Here is a 23,171-nt window from a genome sequence, read left to right on the forward strand (position 1 = left end):
GACACTACGTTTGTCTATGTATTCACACATGTATTATGTTTCCAGTTAATACAATTCTAGCATGAATAATAAACATTCATCATGAAATAAGGAAATAAATAATAACTTTATTATTGACTCTAGGGCATATTTCCTTCAGTCTCCCACTTGCACTAGAGTCAATAATCTAGTTCACATCATCATGTGATTTAACACCAATATTCATATCTGTATATGATTAACACCCATAGTTCACATCGTCATGTGACCAACACCCAAAGGGTTTACTAGAGTCAATAATCTAGTTCACATCGCTATGTGATTAACACCCAAAGAGTACTAAGGTATGATCATGTTTTGCTCATGAGAGAAGTTTAGTCAACGGGTCTGTCACATTCACAGTCGTATGTATTTTGCAAATATTCTATGTCTACAATGCTTTGCATGGAGCTACTCTAGCTTCTTGCTCCCACTTTCAATATGTATCCAGATTGAGATTTAGATTCATCTAGATCGGTGTAAAAGCTTGCATCAACGTAACTCTTTTACGACGAGCTCTTTTATCACTTCCATAATTGAGAAATATTTCCTTAGTCCTCACTAAGGATAATTTTGACCGCTGTCCATTGATCTACTCTTAGATCACTATTGTACCCCCTTGCCAAACTTATGACAAGGTACACAATAGGACTGGTACACAGCACAACATACTTTATAGAACCTATGACTGAGGCATAGGGAATGACTTTTCATTCTCTTTCTGTTTTCTGCCATGGTCGGGTTTCGAGTCTTACTCAACTTCACACCTTGCAACACAGGCAAGAACTCCTTCTTTGACTGTTCCATTTTGAATTACTTCAAAATCTTATCAAGGTATGTACTCATCGAAAAATCTTATCACGCGTCTTGATCTATCTCTATAGATCTTGATGCTCAATGTGTAAGCAGCTTCATCGAGGTCTTTCTTTGAAAAACTCCTTTCAAATACTCCTTTATGCTTTCCAGAAAATTCTACATTATTTCTGATGAACAATATCTCATTCACATATTCTTATCAGAAAGTCTGTAGTGCTCCCACTCACTTTCCTGTAAATACAGGCTTCACCGTAAGTCTATATAAAACTATATGCTTTGATCAACTCATCAAAGCTTATATTCCAACTTCGAGATGCTTGCACCAATCCATAGATGGATTGCTGGAGCTTGCACATTTTGTTAACACCTTTAGGATTGACAAAACCTTCTGGTTGTATCATATACAACACTTCTTTAACAAATGTCCATTTAAGGAATGCAGTTTTGACATCCATTTGGCAGATTTCATAAAATGTGGCAATTGCTAACATGATTTGGACAGACTTAAGCATCGTTATGAGTGAGAAAATCTCATCGTATTCGATGCCTTGAACTTGTCGAAAACCTTTCGCAACAAGTCGAGCTTTGTAGATAGTAACACTACTATCAGTGTCCGTCTTCCTCTTGAAGATCCATTATTTAACTTGGCTGGCTGATCATCGAGCAAGTCAACCAAAGTCCACACTTTGTTCTCATACATGGATCCTATCTCAGATTTTACGGCCTCAAGCCATTTCACGGAATCTGGGCTCATCATCGCTTCCTCATAGTTCGTAGGTTCATCATGGTCTAGTAACATGACTTCCAAAACAGGATTACCGTACCACTCTGGTGCGGATCTTACTCTGGAAGACCTACAAGGTTCGGTAGCAACTTGATCTGAAGTTTCATGATCATCATCATTAACTTCCTCACTAATTGGTGTAGGAATCACTGGAACTGATTTCTGTGATGAACTACTTTCCAATAAGGGAGTAGGTACAGCTACCTCATCAAGTTCTACTTTCCTCCCGCTCACTTCTTTCGAGAGAAACTCCTTCTCTAGAAAGGATCCATCTTAGCAACAATTATCTTTCCTTCGGATCTATGATAGAAGGTGTACCCAACAGTTTCCTTTGGGTATTCTATGAAGACGCACTTCTCCGATTTGGGTTCGAGCTTATCAGGTTGAAATTTTTTCACATAAGCCTCGCAGCCCCAAACTTTAAGAAACGACAACTTTGGTTTCTTGCCAAACCACAGTTCATAAGCCGTCATCTTAACGGATTTTGATGGTGCCCTATTTAAAGTGAATGCAGCTGTCTCTAATGCATAACCCCAAAATGATAGTGGTAAATTGGTAAGAGACATCATAGATTGCACTATATCCAATAAAGTACGGTTATGACGTTCAGACACACCATTAAGCCGTGGTGTTCCAGGTGGCATGAGTTTGTGAAATTATTCCACATTGTTTTAATTGAAGACCAAACTCTTAACTCAAATATTCTCCTCTACGATCAGATTGTAGAAACTTTATTTTCGTGTTACGATGATTCTCCACTTCACTCTGAAATTCTTTGAACTTTTCAAATGTTTCAGACTTGTGCTTCATTAAGTAGATATACTCATATCTGCACAAATCATCTGTGAAGGCCAGAAAATAATGATACCCGCCACGAGCATCAACACTTCATTGGACTGCATACATCGGTATGTATTATTTCCAACAAGTCAGTAGCTCGTTCCATTGTTCCGGTGAATAGAGTTTCAGTCATCTCGCCCAAAAAAGGCACGGTTCGCAAGCATCAAATGATTCATAACCAAATGATTCCAAAAATCCATCTTTATGGAGTTTCTTCATGTGCTTTACACCGATATGACCCAAACGGCAGTGCCACAAATAAGTTGCACTATCATTATCAACTTTGCGTCTTTTGGCATCAATATTATGAATAAGTGTATCACTGTGATCAAGATCCAACAAACTATTTTCATTGTGTGTATGACCATCGAATGTTTTATTCATGTAAATAGAACAACAATTATTCTCTGATTTTAAATGAATAACCATATTGCAACAAACATGATCTAATCATATTTATGCTCAACGCAAACACCAAATAACATTTATTTAGGTTCCACACTAATCTCGAAAGTATAGGGAGTGCACGATGATGATCATATCAATCTTGGAACCACTTCCAACACACATCGTCAGTTCACCCTCAACTAGTTTCTGTTTATTCTGTAACTCCTGTTTCGAGTTACTAATCTTAGCAACCAAACAAGTATCAAATACTCGGGGGCTACTATAAACACCAGTAAGGTACACATCAATAACCTGTATATCAAATATACCCTTGTTCACTTTGCCATCCTTCTTATCCACCAAATATCCAGGGCATTTCCGCTTCCAGTGACCATTTTCTTTGCAATAGAAGCACTTAGTTTCAGGCTTTCGTCCAGCTTTGGGCTTATTCACGGGAGTGACAACTTGCTTGCCATTCTACTTGAAGTTCCCTTTCTTTTCCTTTGCCCTTTTCTTGAAACTAGTGATCTTGTTTAATCATCAACACTTGATGCTTTTTCTTGATTTCTACCTTCATTGATTTCAGCATCACAAAGAGCTCGGGAATCGTTTTCGTCATCCCTTGCATACTATACTTCATCACGAAGTTCTAGTAACTTAGTGATGGTGACTAGAGAACTCTGTCAATCACTATCTTATCTGGAAGATTAACTCCCACTTGATTCAAGTGATTGTAGTACTCAGACGATCTAAGCACTTGCTCATTAGTTGAGCAATTCTCCTCCATCTTTTAGGCGAAGTATTTGTCAGAGGTCTCATACCTCTTGACACGGTCATGAGTCTGAAATATCAATTTCATCTCATGGACCATCTCATATGTTCCATGACGTTTCAAAAATGTTTTTGTAGTCCTGGTTCTAAGCCATAAAGCATGGTGCACAAAACTATCAAGTAGTCATCATATTGAGGTAGCCAAATGTTCATAACGTCTGCATCTACTCCTGCAATAGGTCCGTCACCTAGCGGTGCATCAAGGACATAATTCTTCTGTGCAGCAATGAGGATAAACCTCAAATCACGGACCAAGTCCACATAATTGCTACTAACATCTTTCAACATAGTTTTTCTCTAGGAACATATAAAAAAATAGGGAAGCTATAACGCGAGCTATTGATCTACAACATAATTTGCAAAATACTACTAGGACTAAGTTCATGATAAATTAAAGTTCAATTAATCATATTACTTAAGAACTCCCACTTAGATAAACATCCCTCTAATCATCTAAGTGATCACGTGATCCAAATCAACTAAACCATGTCCGATCATCACGTGAGATGGAGTAGTTTTCAATGGTGAACATCACTATGTTGATCATATCTACTATATGATTCACGCTCGACCTTTCGGTCTCAGTGTTCCGAGGCCATATATGTATATGCTAGGCTCGTCAAGTTTAACCTGAGTATTCCATGTGTGCAACTATTTTGCACCCGTTATATTTGAACGTAGAGCATATCACACCCGATCATCATGTGGTGTCTCAGCATGAAGAACTTTCGCAACGGTGCATACTCAGGGAGAACACTTCTTGAAATTTAGTGAGAGATCATCTTATAATGCTACCGTCAATCAAAGCAAAATAAGATGCATAAAGGATAAACATCACATGCAATCATTTTAAGTGATATGATATGGCCATCATCATCTTGTGCTTGTGATCTCCATCTCTGAAGCACCATCATAATCACCATCGTCACCGGCGCGACACCATGATCTCCATCGTAGCATCATTGTCGTTTCGCCACCTATTGCTTCTACGACTATTGCTACCGCTTAGTGATAAAGTAAAGCAATTACAGGGCGATTGCATTGCATACAATAAAGCGACAACCATATGGCTCCTGCCAGTTGCCGATAACTCGGTTACAAAACATGATCATCTCATAAATAAAATATAGCATCACGTCTTAACCATATCACATCACAATTTGCCCTGCAAAAAGAAGTTAGATGTCCTCTACTTTGTTGTTGCAAGTTTTACGTGGCTGCTACGGGCTGAGCAAGAACCGTTCTTACCTACGCATCAAAACCACAAAGATAGTTCGTCAAGTTTGTGTTGTTTTAACCTTCTCAAGGACCGGGCGTAGCCACACTCGATTCAACTAAAGTTGGAGAAACTGACACCCGCCAGCCACCTATGTGCAAAGCACGTCGGTAGAACCAGTCTCGCGTAAGCATATGCGTAATGTCGGTCCGGGCCGCTTCATCCAACAATACCGCCGAACCAAAGTATGACATGCTGGTAAGCAGTATGACTTGTATTGCCCACAACTCACTTGTGTTCTACTCGTGCATATAACATCTACGCATAAAACTAGGCTTGGATGCCACTGTTGGGGAACACAGTAATTTCAAAAAAAATCCTATGCACACGCAAGATCATGTTGATGCATAGCAACGAGAGGGGAGAGTGTTGTCCACGTACCCTCGTAGACCGAAAGCGGAAGCGTTAGCACAACGCGGTTGATGTAGTCGTAGGTCTTCATGATCCGACCGATCCAAGTACCGAACGTACGGCACCTCCGAGTTCAGCACACGTTCAGCTCGATGACGTACCTCGAACTCCGATCCAGCCGAGCTTCGAGGGAGAGTTCCGTCAGCACGACGGCGTGGTGACGATGATGATGTTCTACCGATGCAGGGCTTCACCTAAGCACCGCTACGATATTATCGAGGTGGAATATGGTGGAGGGGGCACCGCACACGGCTAATAGATCTCAAGGATCAATTGTTGTGTCTTTGGGGTGCCCCCTGCCCCCGTATATAAAGGAGGAAGGGGGGAGGCGGCTAGCCTAGGAGGAGGGCGCACCAAGGCGGGAGTCCTACTCCCACCGGGAGTAGGACTCCTCCTTCCCTTGTTGGAGTAGGAGAGAAGGAAAGAGGGGCAGAGGAAGAAGGAAAAAGGGGCTGCACCCCTTGTCCAATTCGGACCAGAGGGGGGGCGCACGCCTCCTTCCTTTTGGCGTCTCTCCTCTATTCCTGTATGGCCCAATAAAGCCCATATACTCTTCGCCGGCGAATTCCCGTAACTCTTCGGTACTCCGATAAATACCCGAATCACTTGGAACCTTTCTGATGTCCGAATATAGTCGTCCAATATATCGATCTTTACGTATTGACCATTTCGAGACTCCTCGTCATGTCCACGATCTCATCCGGGGCTCTTAACTACCTTCGGTACATCAAAACACATAACTCATAATATAGATCATCACAAAACTTTAAGCGTGCGGACCCTACGGGTTCGAGAAATATGTAGACATGTCCAAGACATGTTTCCGGTCAATAACCAATAGAGGAACCTGGATGCTCATATTGGCTCCTACATATTCTACCAAGATCTTTATCGGTCAAACCGCATAACAGCATACGTTGTTCCCTTTGTCATCGGTATATTACTTGCCTGAGATTCGATCATCGGTATCTCAATACCTAGTTCAATCTCGTTACAAGCAAGTCTCTTTAGTCGTTATGTAATACATCATCCCGCAACTAACTCATTAGTTGCAATGCTTGCAAGGCTTATATTGATGTGCATTACCGAGTGGGCCCAGAGATACCTCTCCGACAATCGGAGTGACAAATCCTAATCTCGAAATACGCCAACCCAACAAGTACCTTTGGAGACACCTATAGAGCACCTTTATAATCACCTAGTTACGTTGTGATATTTGGTAGCACACAAAGTGTTCCTTCGGTAAACGGGAGTTGCATAATCTCATAGTCATAGGAACATGTATAAGTCATGAAGAAAGCAATAGCAACATACTAAATGATCAAGTGCTAAGCTAACGGAATGGGCCAAGTCAATCACATCATTCTCCTAATGATGTGATCCCGTTAATCAAATGAGAACTCATGTCTATGGTTAGGAAACAAAACCATCTTTGATCAACGAGCTAGTCAAGTAGAGGCATACTAGTGACACTATGTTTGTCTATGTATTCAAACATGTATTATGTTTCCGATTAATACAATTCTAGCATGAATAATAAAAATTTATCATGAAATAAGGAAATAAATAATAACTTTATTATTGTCTCTAGGGCATATTTCCTTCAATCAATGTGATCTTGGATCACTAAAATAAAGATGAAGAGTCTTGAGCTTTTGCCAATCTTTGTCCCCAGCATTTTGATGGGTCCACATCTCTAGTCCGTGCCATGCCAACTATTCAACATGCTGATATATTTATCTTGATAAGATATTAGTTCAATGAGCTATATGTTGTTATGAATTACCAAAACCACACGGGGAATAGTTGCACTTTCACACGTCACCCTCGGTTGGCCGGACTCTGCCATGCCCTCAAACAAATCTTCGCAGTGTACAAAGCAACTTATACTAGAATTGAAGACAATCCTCACTTCAAAAACATATGGAAGACAACCAACAAATTAAGACATACAATATTTTTCTAGGTGCTTCTGCATGATAGAGTCAACACCAGAATCTTATGACTGTGTATCTTGCAATGATCCTACTAAGGAGACTCTGAGACATTTATTTTGGGACTGTAACTTTGCACAGGGCTATTTGAATAGCATATTTGTTGGAAATATGCCCTAGAGGCAACAATAAAAGGATTATTATTATATTTCTTTGTTCATGATAGTTGTCTTTTATTCATGCTATAATTGTATTATCCGGAAATCGTAATACACGTGTGAATACTTAGACCACAATTCGTCCCTAGTGAGCCTCTAGTTGACTAGCTTGTTGATCAACAGATAGTCGTGGTTTCCTGACTATGGACATTGGATGTCGTTGATAACGGGATCACATCATTAGGAGAATGACGTGATGGACAAGACCCAATCCTAAGCATAGCACAAGATCGTGTAGTTTGTTTTGCTAGAGCTTTTCCAATGTCAAGTATCTCTTCCTTAGACCATGAGATCGTGTAACTCCCGGATACCGTAGGAGTGCTTTGGGTGTACCAAACGTCACAACGTAACTGGGTGAATATAAAGGTGCACTACAGGTATCTCCGAAAGTGTCTGTTGGGTTGACACGGATCGGGACTGGGATTTGTCACTCCATATAACGGAGAGGTATCACTGGGCCCACTCGGTAGTACATCATCATAATGAGCTCAAAGTGACCAGGTGTCTGGTCACGGGATCATGCATTACGGTACGAGTAAAGTGACTTGCTGGAAACGAGATTGAACGAGGTATTGGGATACCGACGATCGAATCTCGGGCAAGTAACATACTGTCTGACAAAGGGAATAGTATACGGGGTTGCTTGAATCCTCGACATCGTGGTTCATCCGATGAGATCATCGAGGAGTATGTGGGAGCCAACATGGGTATCCAGATCCCGCTGTTGGTTATTGACCGGAGAGCCATCTCGGTCATGTCTGCATGTCTCCCGAACCCGTAGGGTCTACACACTTAAGGTTCGGTGATGCTAGGGTTGTATGAATATGAGTATGCAGCAAACCTAATGTTGTTCGGAGTCCCGAATGAGATCCTGGACATCACGAGGAGTTCCGGAATGGTCCGGAGGTAAAGAATTATATATAGGAAGTGCTGTTTCGGCCATCGGGAAAGTTTCGGGGTCACCCGGTATTGTACCGGGACCACCGGAAGGGTCCCAGGGGTCCACCAGGTGGGGCCACCTATCCCGGAGGGGCCCGTGGGCTGAAGTGGGAGGGGAACCAGCCCCTAGTGGGCTGGTGCGCCCCCCTGGGGCCCCCTGCGCCTAGGGTTGGAAACCCTAGGTGGGGAGCGCGCCCCACTAGCCTTGGGGGGCACTCCACCCCCCCTGGCTGCCGCCCCTTGGGAGATTGGATCTCCCAGGGCTGGCGCCCCCCCTGGGGGCCTATATGAAGGAGGGCAGGGGGGAGGGCAGCCGCACCCTGTGTCTTGGAGCCTCCCTCCCCCTGCTACACCTCTTCCTCCTCCCGCAGCAGCTTGGCGAAGCCCTGCCGGAGTTCTGCTGCATCCACCACGCCGTTGTGCTGCTGGATCATCATCAACCTCTCCTTCCCCCTAACTGGATCAAGAAGGAGGAGACGTCATCCGCTCCGTACGTGTGTTGAACGCGGAGGTGTTGTCCGTTCGGCACTTGGTCATCGGTGATTTGGATCACGCGAGTACGACTCCATCATCACCGTTCTCTTGAACGCTTCCGCATGCGATCTACAAGTGGTATGTAGATGCAATCTCTCTCCTATGACTCGTTGCTTAGATGAACTCATAGATGGATCTTGGTGAAACCGTAGGAAATTTTTTAATTTTCTGCAACGTTCCCCAACAGTGGCATCATGAGCTAGGTCTATGCGTAGTTCTCTATTGCACGAGTAGAACACAATTTTGTTGTGGGCGTAGATCTTGTCAACTTGCTTGCCGCTACTAGTCTTATTTTGCTTCATCGGTATTGTGGGATGAAGCGGCCCGGACCGACCTTACACGTATGCTTACGTGAGACAGGTTCCACCGACTGACATGCACTAGTTGCATAAGGTGGCTAGCGGGTGTCTGTCTCTCCCACTTTAGTTGGAGCGGATTCGACGAAAAGGGTCCTTATGAAGGGTAAATAGAAGTTGACAAAATCACGTTGTGGTTATTCATAGGTAAGAAAACGTTCTTGCTAGAACCCAATTGCGGCCACGTAAAAGATGCAACAACAATTAGAGGACGTCTAACTTGTTTTTGCAGCAATTGTCATGTGATGTGATATGGCCATATCATGTCCCTATTATATAATTGCATGTGATGTTTATTATGTTTATGCATCTTGTTTACTTAGAACGACGGTAGTAAATAAGATGATCCCTTATAATAATTTCAAGAAAGTGTTCCCCCTAACTATGCGCCGTTGCTAAAGTTCGTCGTTTCGAAGCACCACGTGATGATCGGGTGTGATAGATCCTTACGTTCACATACAACGGGTGTAAGACAGTTTTACACATGGAGAAACACATAGGGTTAACTTGATGAGCCTAGCATGTACAGACATGGCCTCGGAACACAAGAGACCGAAAGGTCGAACATGAGTCGTATGGAAGATACGATCAACATGGAGATGTTCAACGATTATGACTAGTCCATCTCACGTGATGATCGGACACGGCCTAGTCGACTCGGATCGTGTAACACTTAGATGACTAGAGGGATGTCAATCTGAGTGGGAGTTCATTAAATAATTTGATTAAGATGAACTTAATTATCATGAACTTAGTCTAAAACCTTTGCTAAATATGTCTTGTAGATCAAATGGCCAACGCTCATGTCAACATGAACTTCAATGCGTTCCTAGAGAAAACCAAGCTGAAAGATGATGGCGGCAACTATTTGGACTGGGTCCGGAACCTGAGGATCATCCTCATAGCAGCCAAGAAAGATTATGTCCTAGATGCACCGCTAGGTGAAACACCCATCCCAGATAACCAAGACGTTATGAACACTTGGCAATCACGTGCTGATGATTACTCCCTCGTTCAGTGCAGCATGCTTTACAGCTTAGAACCGGGGCTCCAAAAGCGTTTTGAGCGACACGGAGCATATGAGATGTTCGAGGAGCTAAAAATGGTTTTTCAAGCTCATGCCCGGGTCGAGAGATATGAAGTCTCTGACAAGTTCTATAGTTGTAAGATGGAGGAAAACAGTTGTGTCAGTGAGCACATATTCAAAATGTCTGGGTTGCACAACCGCCTGTCCCAGCTGGAGATCAACCTCCCGGACGAGGCGGTCATTGACAGAATCCTTCAGTCGCTCCCACCGAGCTACAATAGCTTTGTGTTGAACTACAATATGCAGGGGATGGTGAAGACCATTCCTGAAGTATTCTCAATGCTGAAGTCAGCATTGGTTGAAATCAAGAAAGAACATCAAGTGTTGATGGTCAATAGGACCACTAAGTTCAAGAAGGGCAAGGGTAAGAAGAACTTCAAGAAGGACGGCAAAGATGTTGCCGCGCCCGGTAAGCCAGTTGCCGGGAAGAAGTCAAAGAATGGACCCAAGCCTGAGACTGAGTGCTTTTATTGCAAAGGGAAGGGTCACTGGAAGCGGAACTGCCCCAAATACTTAGCGGACAAGAAGGCCGGCAACACTAAAGGTATATTTGATATACATGTAATTGATGTGTACCTTACCAGTACTCGTAGTAACTCCTGGGTATTTGATACCGGTGCCGTTGCTCATATTTGTAACTCACAGCAGGAGCTGCGGAATAATCGGAGACTGGCGAAGGACGAGGTGACGATGCGCGTCGGGAATGGTTCCAAGGTCGATGTGATCGCCGTCGGCACGCTACCTCTACATTTACCTACGGGATTAGTTTTAAACCTCAATAATTGTTATTTAGTGCCAAGTTTGAGCATGAACATTGTATCTGGATCTCGTTTGATGCGAGATGGCTACTCATTTAAATCCGAGAATAATGGTTGTTCTATTTATATGAGAGATATGTTTTATGGTCATGCCCCGATGGTCAATGGTTTATTCTTAATGAATCTCGAACGTAATGTTACACATATTCATAGTGTGAATACCAAAAGATGTAAAGTTGATAACGATAGTCCCACATACTTGTGGCACTGCCGCCTTGGTCACATTGGTGTCAAGCGCATGAAGAAGCTCCATGCTGATGGACTTTTAGAGTCTCTCGATTATGAATCATTTGACACATGCGAACCATGCCTCATGGGCAAAATGACCAAGACTCCGTTCTCCGGAACAATGGAGCGAGCAACCAACTTATTGGAAATCATACATGCTGATGTGTGTGGTCCAATGAGCATTGAGGCTCGCGGAGGATATCGTTATGTTCTCACTCTCACTGATGACTTGAGTAGATATGGGTATGTCTACTTGATGAAACACAAGTCTGAGACCTTTGAAAAGTTCAAGGAATTGCAAAATGAGGTAGAGAATCAACATGAACGAAAGATAAAATTCTTACGATCAGATCGTGGAGGAGAATATTTAAGTCACGAATTTGGTACACACTTAAGAAAATGTGGAATCGTTTTACAACTCACGCCGCCTGAAACACCTCAGCGTAACAGTGTGTCCGAACGTCGTAATCGCACTCTATTGGATATGGTGCGATCTATGATGTCTCTTACCGATTTACCGCTATCATTTTGAGGATACGCTCTAGAGACAGCTACATTCACTTTAAATAGGGCACCGTCTAAATCCGTTGAGACGACACCGTATGAATTATGGTTTGGGAAGAAACCTAAGCTGTCGTTTCTAAAAGTTTGGGGATGCGATGCTTATGTCAAGAAACTTCAACCTGAAAAGCTCGAACCCAAGTCGGAAAAATGCGTCTTCATAGGATACCCTAAGGAAACCATTGGGTATACCTTCTACCTTAGATCCGAAGGCAAGATCTTTGTTGCCAAGAACGGATCCTTTCTGGAAAAGGAGTTTCTCTCGAAAGGAGTAAGTGGGAGGAAAGTAGAACTTGATGAAGTGCTACCTCTTGAACCGGAAAGTAGTGCAGCTCAGGAAAATGTTCCTGTGGTGCCTACACCGACTGGAGAGGAAATTAATGATGATGATCAAGGTACTTCGAATCAAGTTGCTACTGAACTTCGTAGGTCCACAAGGACACGTTCCACACCAGAGTGGTATGGCAACCCTGTCCTGGAAATCATGTTGTTAGACAACGGTGAACCTTCGAACTATGAAGAAGCGATGGCGGGCCCAGATTCCAACAAATGGCTAGAAGCCATGCAATCCGAGATAGAATCCATGTATGAAAACAAAGTATGGACTTTGACTGACTTGCCCGATGATCGGCGAGCGATAGAAAACAAATGGATCTTTAAGAAGAAGACGGACGCGGATGGTAATGTCACCATCTATAAAGCTCGACTTGTCGCTAAGGGTTATCGGCAAGTTCAAGGGATTGACTACGATGAGACTTTCTCTCCCATAGCGAAGCTTAAGTCTGTCTGAATCATGTTAGCAATTGCCGCATACTATGATTATGAGATATGGCAGATGGACGTCAAAACGGCATTCCTTAACGGTTATCTTAAGGAAGAGCTGTATATGATGCAGCCAGAAGGTTTTGTCGATCCTAAGAATGCTAACAAAGTATGCAAGCTCCAGCGATCCATTTATGGGCTGGTGCAAGCATCTCGGAGTTGGAACATTCGCTTTGATGAGATGATCAAAGCGTTTGGGTTTAGGCAGACTTATGGAGAAGCCTGCGTTTACAAGAAAGTGAGTGGGAGCTCTGTAGCATTTCTCATATTATATGTAGATGACATACTTTTGATGGGAAATGATATAGAATTCTTGGACAGCATTAAGGCCTACTTGAATAAGTGTTTTTCAATGAAGGACCTTGGAGAAGCTGCTTACATATTAGGCATCAAAATCTATAGGGATAGATCGAGACGCCTCATAGGTCTTTCACAAAGCACATACCTTGATAAGATTTTGAAGAAGTTCAAAATGGATCAGTCCAAGAAAGGGTTCTTGCTTGTATTGCAAGGTGTGAGATTGAGCTCGGCTCAATGTCCGACCACGGCAAAAGATAAAGAAGAGATGAGTGTCATCCCCTATGCCTCAGCCATAGGATCTATTATGTATGCCATGCTGTGTACCAGACCTAATGTAAACCTTGCCATAAGTTTGGTAGGAAGGTACCAAAGTAATCCCGGCAAGGAACACTTGACAGCGGTCAAAAATATCCTGAAGTACCTGAAAAGGACAAAGGACATGTTTCTCGTTTATGGAGGTGACGAAGAGCTCGTCGTAAAGGGTTACGTCGACGCTAGCTTCGACACAGATCTGGATGACTCTAAGTCACAAACCGGATACGTGTATATGTTGAATGGTGGGGCAGTAAGCTGGTGCAGCTGCAAGCAGAGCGTAGTGGCGGGATCTACATGTGAAGCGGAGTACATGGCAGCCTCGGAGGCAGCGCATGAAGCAATTTGGGTGAAGGAGTTCATCACCGACCTAGGAGTCATACCCAATGCGTCGGGGCCGATCAAACTCTTCTGTGACAACACTGGAGCTATTGCCCTTGCCAAGGAGCCCAGGTTTCACAAGAAGACCAGGCACATCAAGCGTCGTTTCAACTCCATCCGTGAAAATGTTCAAGATGGAGACATAGATATTTGCAAAGTACATACGGATCTGAATGTCGCAGATCCGTTGACTAAACCTCTTCCGCGAGCAAAACATGATCAACACCAGAACTCTATGGGTGTTCGATACATCACAATGTAACTAGATTATTGACTCTAGTGCAAGTGGGAGACTGTTGGAAATATGCCCTAGAGGCAATAATAAAAGGATTATTATTATATTTCTTTGTTCATGATAGTTGTCTTTTATTCATGCTATAATTGTATTATCCGGAAATCGTAATACACGTGTGAATACTTAGACCACAATACGTCCCTAGTGAGCCTCTAGTTGACTAGCTCGTTGATCAACAGATAGTCATGGTTTCCTGACTATGGACATTGGATGTCGTTGATAACGGGATCACATCATTAGGAGAATGATGTGATGGACAAGACCCAATCCTAAGCATAGCACAAGATCGTGTAGTTCGTTTTGCTAGAGCTTTTCCAATGTCAAGTATCTCTTCCTTAGACCATGAGATCGTGTAACTCCCGGATACCGTAGGAGTGCTTTGGGTGTACCAAACGTCACAACGTAACTGGGTGACTATAAAGGTGCACTACAGGTATCTCCGAAAGTGTCTGTTGGGTTGACACGGATCGAGACTGGGATTTGTCACTCCGTATAATGGAGAGGTATCACTGGGCCCACTCGGTAGTGCATCATCATAATGAGCTCAAAGTGACCAAGTGTCTGGTCACGGGATCATGCATTACGGTATGAGTAAAGTGACTTGCCGGCAACGAGATTGAACGAGGTATTGGGATACCGACGATCGAATCTCGGGCAAGTAACATACCGTCTGACAAAGGGAATAGTATACGGGGTTGCTTGAATCCTCGACATCGTGGTTCATCCGATGAGATCATCAAGGAGTATGTGGGAGCCAACATGGGTATCCAGATCCCACTATTGGTTATTGACCGGAGAGCCGTCTCGGTCATGTCTGCATGTCTCCCGAACCCGTAGGGTCTACACACTTAAGGTTCGGTGACGCTAGGGTTGTATGAATATGAGTATGCATCAAACCGAATGTTGTTCGGAGTCCCGGATGAGACCCCGGACGTCACGAGGATTTCCGGAATGGTCTGGAGGTAAAGAATTATATATAGGAAGTGCTGTTTCGGCCATCGGGAAAGTTTCGGGGTCACCCGGTATTGTACCGGGACCACTGGAAGGGTCCCGGGGGTCCACCGGGTGGGGCCACCTATCCCGGAGGGCCCCGTGGGCTGAAGTGGGAGGGGAACCAGCCCCTAGTGGGCTGGTGCGCCCCCCCTAGCCCCCCCTGCGCCTAGGGTTGGAAACCCTAGGTGGGGGGCGCGCCCCACTAGCCTTGGGGGGCACTCCACCCCCCTGGCCACCGCCCCCTTGGGAGATTGGATCTCCCAGGGCCGGCGCCCCCCCTCCCTGGGGGCCTATATAAAGGAGGGCAGGGGGGAGGGCAGCCGCACCCTGTGTCTTGGCGCCTCCCTCCCCCTGCTACACCTCTTCCTCCTCCCGCAGCAGCTTGGCGAAGCCCTGCCAGAGTTCTGCTGCATCCACCACCACGCCGTTGTGCTGCTGGATCATCATCAACCTCTCATTCCCCCTTGCTGGATCAAGAAGGAGGAGATGTCATCCGCTCCGTACGTGTGTTGAACGCGGAGGTGCTGTCCGTTCGGCACTTGGTCATCGGTGATTTGGATCACGGCGAGTACGACTCCATCATCACCGTTCTCTTGAACGCTTCCGCACGCGATCTACAAGTGGTATGTAGATGCAATCTCTCTCCTATGACTCATTGCTTAGATGAACTCATAGATGGATATTGGTGAAACCGTAGGAAAAATTTTAATTTTCTGCAACGTTCCCCAACAATATTCGCCTCAAGAAATCATGGAATTTCATGCTTTGATGACATTGTCCTCATCCATGCCATGATGTCAGCTAGAATTGCTTTGGATATCATTATTCTAGGATGTTGGAGAATTTGGACTCAGAGAAATGGAAAAAAAATCAGGAAAGAGGTTCCAAGCATAAACCGCTAGAAATACATACTTAAGGAAGATCTTCTTCTCTTACAGCACAGAGTCAAAGCAAGGAATCGAAGCAAACTAGAAGAATGGATTACAACACATCTGTGATGTTGGCAGAGCTAGACATACATCTTCTTAAGAGTATCCATGTTTCACAAAAAAGTCATTGTTGATTGTATTTCCTCTTTTTTCTTTAGTTTGTATATATTTTACCTTAAATTAATGGAGATTACCGTAGAATGATTGTTCTGTGATTGGTGCTTCAAAGAAACCAAATCTTCATAGCAGGCGAATTACGGACTCTTTCACCCGTTGGCCAAGACATGCAACTCACTGCGTCACTCTAAGTTGTCGGGCATTGTTTATAGCGGCGTTGCTCTTCACTCTAATCAGTTTAGTATCCGGGTGGAAGGCCACGACAAGTGTCCGTGAATGAAATACCATGATCGAGGTTGTTGGTGCACGGCGCTGGACTGCCGTGGAAGGAAGCATCGCACCGTTATGTGTTCTTCGGCTAGGTACGTAATTTCTTGTTTGAGGTGCTAGTGTCGTTCTTCTTATTCGTTTTGTATGCCCCATGTGCTTATGTTCCGCATCGCACCTGGAGACCAAACATGAATTCCTCTATGCCCATGGGATTAGGTTGTTCTAGTTCGCAATAGACAGTTGGAAGGTGAAGAAATTGGGTGGGAATTCCTTTTCTTTATGGGCATGGACATCCTTGGCTATGTTTACTCCAAGCTATACTTACATATGCATAATTGTTGCATTCCATTTTCTTCACTTGATATTTATTGATCCACGGTTTTACTTGCATCTACAGGTTCGTACTATATCTGATATTTGTATTATTTATCCATTCTTGGTTTTCTTTGGAGGTTCTACAGTTGCTAGCGGTCGACATGACTTACACATTTCGTTTCACAACTCCTTAGCGTCACAGCAGCAATGTCGGCTGGATCATTGGTATAGTTAGCCATGACACCATGCTCTTACATGTGGAAGATAAATTCTTTGCATGTTGCTATGACCTCCCCAACTTCTAAAAATAAGGAAGTAGTACAAGAACATGTATGAACTTACTACATACACAGATAATTTCATGCCACCGTGTGGCTTTCAAACGCATTGTTTTCTTTTTTTCCTAATTAAAAAAGGAACATGGGCGCACACACATGCTTTCACGCCGCGCCTATGCCCTCTAGTTACTATCTTATCCTGGTAACTAGAGTAGACACGCAATTAAACCACTGCAGTAGTATGAAATTGCACGGTCGGCTAGTAATATGACAAGGCGAAAATTCAGATGCATGCATCGAGCTCGCTCGAAGTCACATAAGGCTCAGAGAGCATGAGACCGGTGGGGCATCCGTGTATTAGTCTGGTCGGATTCACACACTTATTTACCCGGCTTGGTCAAAGTATGCAATGCTACCACGATCAGATCGATCGACGACTGCGTGAATTGAAGTGCTCTCTTCATTTCTCTTGGATCTCTCACTGCGCAAGTAGTTGAATATTCACTCCACCATAAACTATTGTCCTCACAAAGTCACCGGTGACCTCATCCAAGATTCCATGACAAGAGCTACAGTGCACGCACTCACGAGCAACGACTTCATAATTACCGGCTTCACCAGAGAGCCGGAGATGCCTTTTCATGTCGTCCGTGCCGCCGGCCGGTTCTGCATGCCAAACGACCAAGAGCAACCGCGTGACACAACCGCCCCACATGCACCGCCACCCGACGAAACATTTAACCACCGCACTGTTGACGATGGAGCAGCATGTCTCGTATTACATACGGAGTACGTGCCGAGAGACATGCTACAGATGTGTGCTTGACGCCCGTGAGGACACGCCTATCGGCCTATATATACGATCATACAACGTACATACGATCGGACGCACGAGCCCATGCATGGATACGCTCATACTCCGCTTACGTGGGTACGCATGCGCGTCCGGCAACGGCATGTCGTTGCCGATGGGAGGAGGCCGGCCGGAGCTGGTTGCTTCCGGCGACGGGGCAGAGGCACGTGCTGGAGCCGGCGGGTTGGCCGGCAGCCCATACAATCGATTCCGCTCGTCCGCCCCATGCAATAAACACCGCGACGGCGACGTGCAACTTGGTCACGTAGTAACCGCATGCAAATGCAATTTGGCGGCCTGCCCAGTCCTCTCCTCTCTCTCTCTCTCTCTCTCTGTCCGCTCCGTCCGGCCCCATCCCCGTACCGGACTACCGGCGGATAGGTAAGTACAGGTACTCTCGTCCTTCCTAGAAACTACAATGCGTGTTTCATGCATAGCATCGCCCTTATCATCGATCGATAATGCATGCTAGCTAGCCAGTACTATGATCTCGGAAAGTAACGATCTCCGGCAGGAGCAGTACCGACCTAGATATGAGCCCCTAGCTAGCACAGAGGTAGTACTCCCAGCTAGATGTAAAATGATATTGATGTTTTTTTCGGCGCGGGACTAGCTTTTCCAGAAGCTCGTGTCAGAGAGGACAATGGCTCGAACATGACTCGGCAGAGATCGGTGGCGCGTACGCAAACTGTTTCTTAACTTTGCCGTACGTGCCCCCCAGCTGGCCCCAGCTCTTCTTCAGTGTTTACTGTAGCTAGTGGTGGGCAGCCAAGCCAGAGGCCCAGCGCTTACTGATCAATCTCAAATCTGCGATCTATGAACACTTACGTAGGAGTACTTCGCAGTTACACGCCCCATGACCCATTCGCGCGATCCATAGCTAGCTAGCTATAGCCTAGGCTGGTCTCGACGTGGACGCATCGATCGATCAGCACGTACAGCCGCGCCGCGACGTACCGTACGCGCGCACGTACCAGAGGCCGGTTTTGGCAACAGCAGAAGGATGGGAGCCGGAAAGCACTCGTACCGGCATGCATCCCCAAAGAACACACGCTTTAGCTGTGAGTGAGCCTTGATGAGTCCAGTGTAGCCGTAGCCGCAGCCGCACAGCTACATACGACACGGCCGGCCCTTCCTTGGTTGAAAATAGGACCTATCCCTGCTCCGTGGATACATGTAGTAGATACCACCCATCTTCACACGAGCGGCCGACACGTGGTCCGTCCTCCATTTACTACTCCTCACGCGATCGGCCGTTTGTTCGGTTGGTCATGTCATGTCGTGAGAACAGAGAGAGAGGAACAGAGGTGCTAGTAGTACGAGAACTGTGCTGCTGCTACCTGTAGAGTAGCACTCCAGCACAAGTCATAGAGATGTAGTAGTCGGGTGGCCGGCCGGGCCTAAAGCAAACAATAAACATGCCCCACGGAAGGGCCGAAGTCGAGCTCGTTAGTTAACTAAAGGCGCATATGTGGGTATCGATCTTCTGGATCGGGGACACACGTACGTGGCGTGTAACGTAATCACACGGAAAAGATAGCCAAGAAGGGCGCGAGCACGCCGTGCCGGTGGTGGTGGCGGTGGGCGCCCTGCCGCCTCGCCATCGGCCCGAGACCCACCACCGCGGCGTGCCCCTCACATGCGCGCCCCTTTTGCCCGCCACAAAGCTACCAGCGGCAGCTGTGCACCCTCCCGGCCGCTCGTCTCTCCGTCCACCCGACCCGAGCTAATCTACCATCTGTGGCCTGCGGCCGCCCCGCGCCGTGCGCGCACGCCGTACGTGGCCGTGCCTGGTTCGCGCGCCTGGATCTCGCAACGGATGCAGGCACGTATTCCCCCCCGGGTCGCGGGATCCGCCGGCCGGGCCGATCGGCCGATGGAGACGGCCGGACGGGAGGGCGGGGCCGGACCAGACCACCGATCGACGACGGGGCCCTCGTGTCGTGCCGTCCAGCGGTGGAGGCTCGTGACATGACGGCCATTTTCCTGTCACGCGGCCGGAGCCACGGCGGCCAGGCCCCGATCGACCACATGGACGGCGGCCTTAAACACGAGCACGCGCTCGCCACGCGACGGTCACGTGAAGGTTGGCGCGCGCTGTCCGGTCGCTAGCCCGCCCGGTTGGTTTCAATCGCCAACATGGCAGCGGCGCAGGGGCTCCAACTTCGGGCGCCCGAGATTTGCGTCCCGCCGTTCGGTAAACCCCGCCAAACTGAGCCCACCCCCATGCATGCAGCAGACCAACTCTTAACGAATTACCTATAATTATAGTACTACTGTATCAGACGTTTACATACATACATGCATAAAAAACCGTAGGCGTACGTGTTGCGTCACTCTCCCTCAATCATCGCGCTGAATCCAGGCGCTAATCTCCTGTGTTAGGTGCGTTTGCTGCACATAAAACCCGTACTGCTACTTAATTGAAGCGGCGTGTCATGTGTCACTGTGCTGGCATGCCCACAGCACACGACAAGAGAATGAAGGCGTATGTGCATGCATGTACGCGTCCGCTCTCACGTCCCGGGCAGCCGGCCGGGGACAGGGCATCTTTCGGGTCTGGCGCTCGACTTGTTTTCTTGTGGATAGTGCGGATATATACAGTTGATTGACGTAGTTAATAAAAGACTTGCCGCTGATTAGAGAGTTGCTGTGCTGCATGTATGTGTGCAAGTGCAATACAATAGTTGCGTCCGTGTCCGTTCTCACGACAATGACGGAAGGGTGGAGAGAAGAGGCCATCGATCCATGTCCCTGTTTAGCTTTACACATACACAAGGTGCGTGTTCTTTCTCCGAAAAGCTTATTACTCCATGATCAAGACTCTCAATTTGCACTACTCGACTAATTAGGCAATGCCGATGATTGACAGTGGTATGATCAGTTCGTGGTACATACACGTAGTACGTCTTAACAAGGCTCGGAGCCAGGAGACCGAGCCGAGGGACTTTCGCTTGGAATAACATCAAATCACAACCTCAAACGAAACAAGTGATTTTGTCTATTTCCTGGACGTTGCTGGATCGGTCAGCATGGCGAGGAGGCGAACACGTCTAGCCAGGGGTTCTTTCCCGGTAAAACCGAACAGTCCTGCAAGGCAGCATGGGGCACGTGGCTAGTGGTGGGTGGTCATTTAAGTAGGGCCCAACGAGCTGCCTCTCCACCTGTGGGCCCCACAAGCCGATGACCGTGGGGCCGGGTAGGCCCGGCTCATCAGTGATTAGACGGAGAGAGACACGCGGGCCCGGCTACCCCGTTAGAGTTCCTACTTTTGCTCTCCGCCAGTAGCTAGTGCTATAATTACTTGCCGAGGTCGAATTATCTCCGCGCATCTACATCGTTCCCCAATCCGTTCTCCCCCCTATAAAGACACCCTCTCCCTTTCTGTCTCCCTCACACACTCCTCCAGCGATTGCACAACTAGAAGTTATCCAGCGAGTATCCTGAGCAGCTCGACGTCAGCGAGGGCCGCCCTTCGCTCACCGGCCAACCGCCCGGCACCTTTTGAGCGTACACACTGCGAGGCTTTGTTAGCCGGCGGGAGTCTGCAGTCTGCTTGCTCCGGCACTAGCTAGCTAGCTCATCCCGGCCGGCCAGCGACGTAGCAGCGGCTAGGAAGAAGATGTCGAGCAGAAGGTCGTCGCGCGGCTCCATCTCCGACGAGGAGGTCAACGAGCTCATGTCCAAGCTCCAGTCTCTGCTCCCCAACTCTCGCCGCCGCGGCTCCAGCCAGGTAACTTGCTTAAGCTTACCACCCAAACACGGATGCACACGCACATTACTCCACCACTCGCCAGCTAGCTAGGTGGTTGCATTGTCCGTGCGAGTTTGACTTGCACGAAGCCAGCACGAAATAACGGGGGAGTGAAATGAAAATGCAGGCGTCGACGACGAAGCTCCTGAAGGAGACGTGCAGCTACATCAAGAGCCTCCACCGGGAGGTGGACGACCTCAGCGACCGGCTGTCGGACCTCATGTCGACCATGGACCACAATAGCGCCGAAGCGGAGATCATCCGCGGCATCCTCCGCTCGTGATCGTACTACGGCGCCGGCCGGTCGATCGGCGAGAGCTCAACCGCCAGGACAATTAAGCGGCGGCTGCGCTATGGGTCTCTCCGGCCAGCCGGACACGTACGAGAGCTTTGCTTAGCTAGGGTATATATATCGTCCTCCACATATTTAAATATGTATCTCTTTCCTGCTCCCTTTCTGCCTAGATCTGATCGTGTAGATCAAAAAATGTACTACGTGTCTCTAAGCTTCACTCCGTCTGTACTACGTAGGGCATTAGCTTAGCTAGCGTTCCTACCTTGGGCCAAAGCTTATCCTCGCGCGCTGGCTGCTGCTTGAGCTAATCTCTCGATCGTCTCCTCCGTGTGTTGTCCCTTTCTTGATCTACTACTCGATCTGTAAATTTAGTTGGTGGCATTGGATCGAGTTGTGTCCTCTATCGACAACCGACCGACCACTACTACGGTACTACTACTACCTAGAGCAAATTAATATCATCGTCATGTTGTACCACCCCAGCTTTAACTTTTGTTGGAATACGTACTACGAGATCAAATTAATACTAGACTGGTGTATGGTATTAAGATAATATGCAAATGATGCCGGGCTTTCATGGTTGCTTCCTCTATGCCCTCTCGCCCTCGATCGGCCCTATCCGTACGTACGCACGTGACGCAACGCGTTTACTTTCATCAGGTTAAAAACACGATGATTACGCTATACTATTTATGCTTGCATATAGATCCAGTGGTACCACTTGACATGTATGGAATGGCCCACTTGTGGTTGCGGTGGCTCCGGCTGTTTTGATGCTACGACCAGTGACTCTCCTTGTGCTACGGAAACGGCACGGCGTTATGTGAAAAGAGTGCAAACCCGGTCTCTCTATGTGTGTCTCCACACCAGTGCATGTGTCTCCACTTGGGTTTGTCCTTTCTTTAATCAGCACTTACTGAAAGAAAATAGACGAGGGGATCAGGAAAGGCTTCGCGTCAACTGCCTTATTTTGCCGGCTGTTAATGCTCGTGGACGCTGTCGACCACCCTCCTCCCTTCTCTTTCTGCGCGCACACCCCGCATTCATGTTTGTACGATCGATATATCCACCGGCGTACTACCAAACGAGACGACGACTCACGACCGGGTGTGGTGAAGTCGCCCACCCTACAATGCCGGCCGATGAAAAGCAGCCGGCTAACAATACTGTCTTTGGACGAATTAGGCCAACTCCAACGCATGACCCGAGATGAACGCCT

General features: G+C 46.7%; 1 protein-coding gene across 1 annotated transcript; it reads left to right on the plus strand.

Annotated features, from left to right (window-relative positions):
* Positions 1-21,252: 21,252 nt before the first annotated feature.
* On the plus strand, positions 21,253-22,505 carry LOC123134530 (transcription factor ILI5). Its single transcript, XM_044553771.1, has 2 exons — positions 21,253-21,636; positions 21,785-22,505. The coding sequence occupies exons 1-2, from the start codon at positions 21,526-21,528 to the stop codon at positions 21,938-21,940; spliced, it is 267 nt and encodes an 88-aa protein (XP_044409706.1). The 5' UTR covers positions 21,253-21,525; the 3' UTR covers positions 21,941-22,505.
* Positions 22,506-23,171: the final 666 nt, after the last annotated feature.

Source organism: Triticum aestivum, chromosome 6B (genome assembly GCF_018294505.1).
Source record: "Triticum aestivum cultivar Chinese Spring chromosome 6B, IWGSC CS RefSeq v2.1, whole genome shotgun sequence".
NCBI classification, from domain to species: Eukaryota; Viridiplantae; Streptophyta; class Magnoliopsida; order Poales; family Poaceae; genus Triticum; species Triticum aestivum.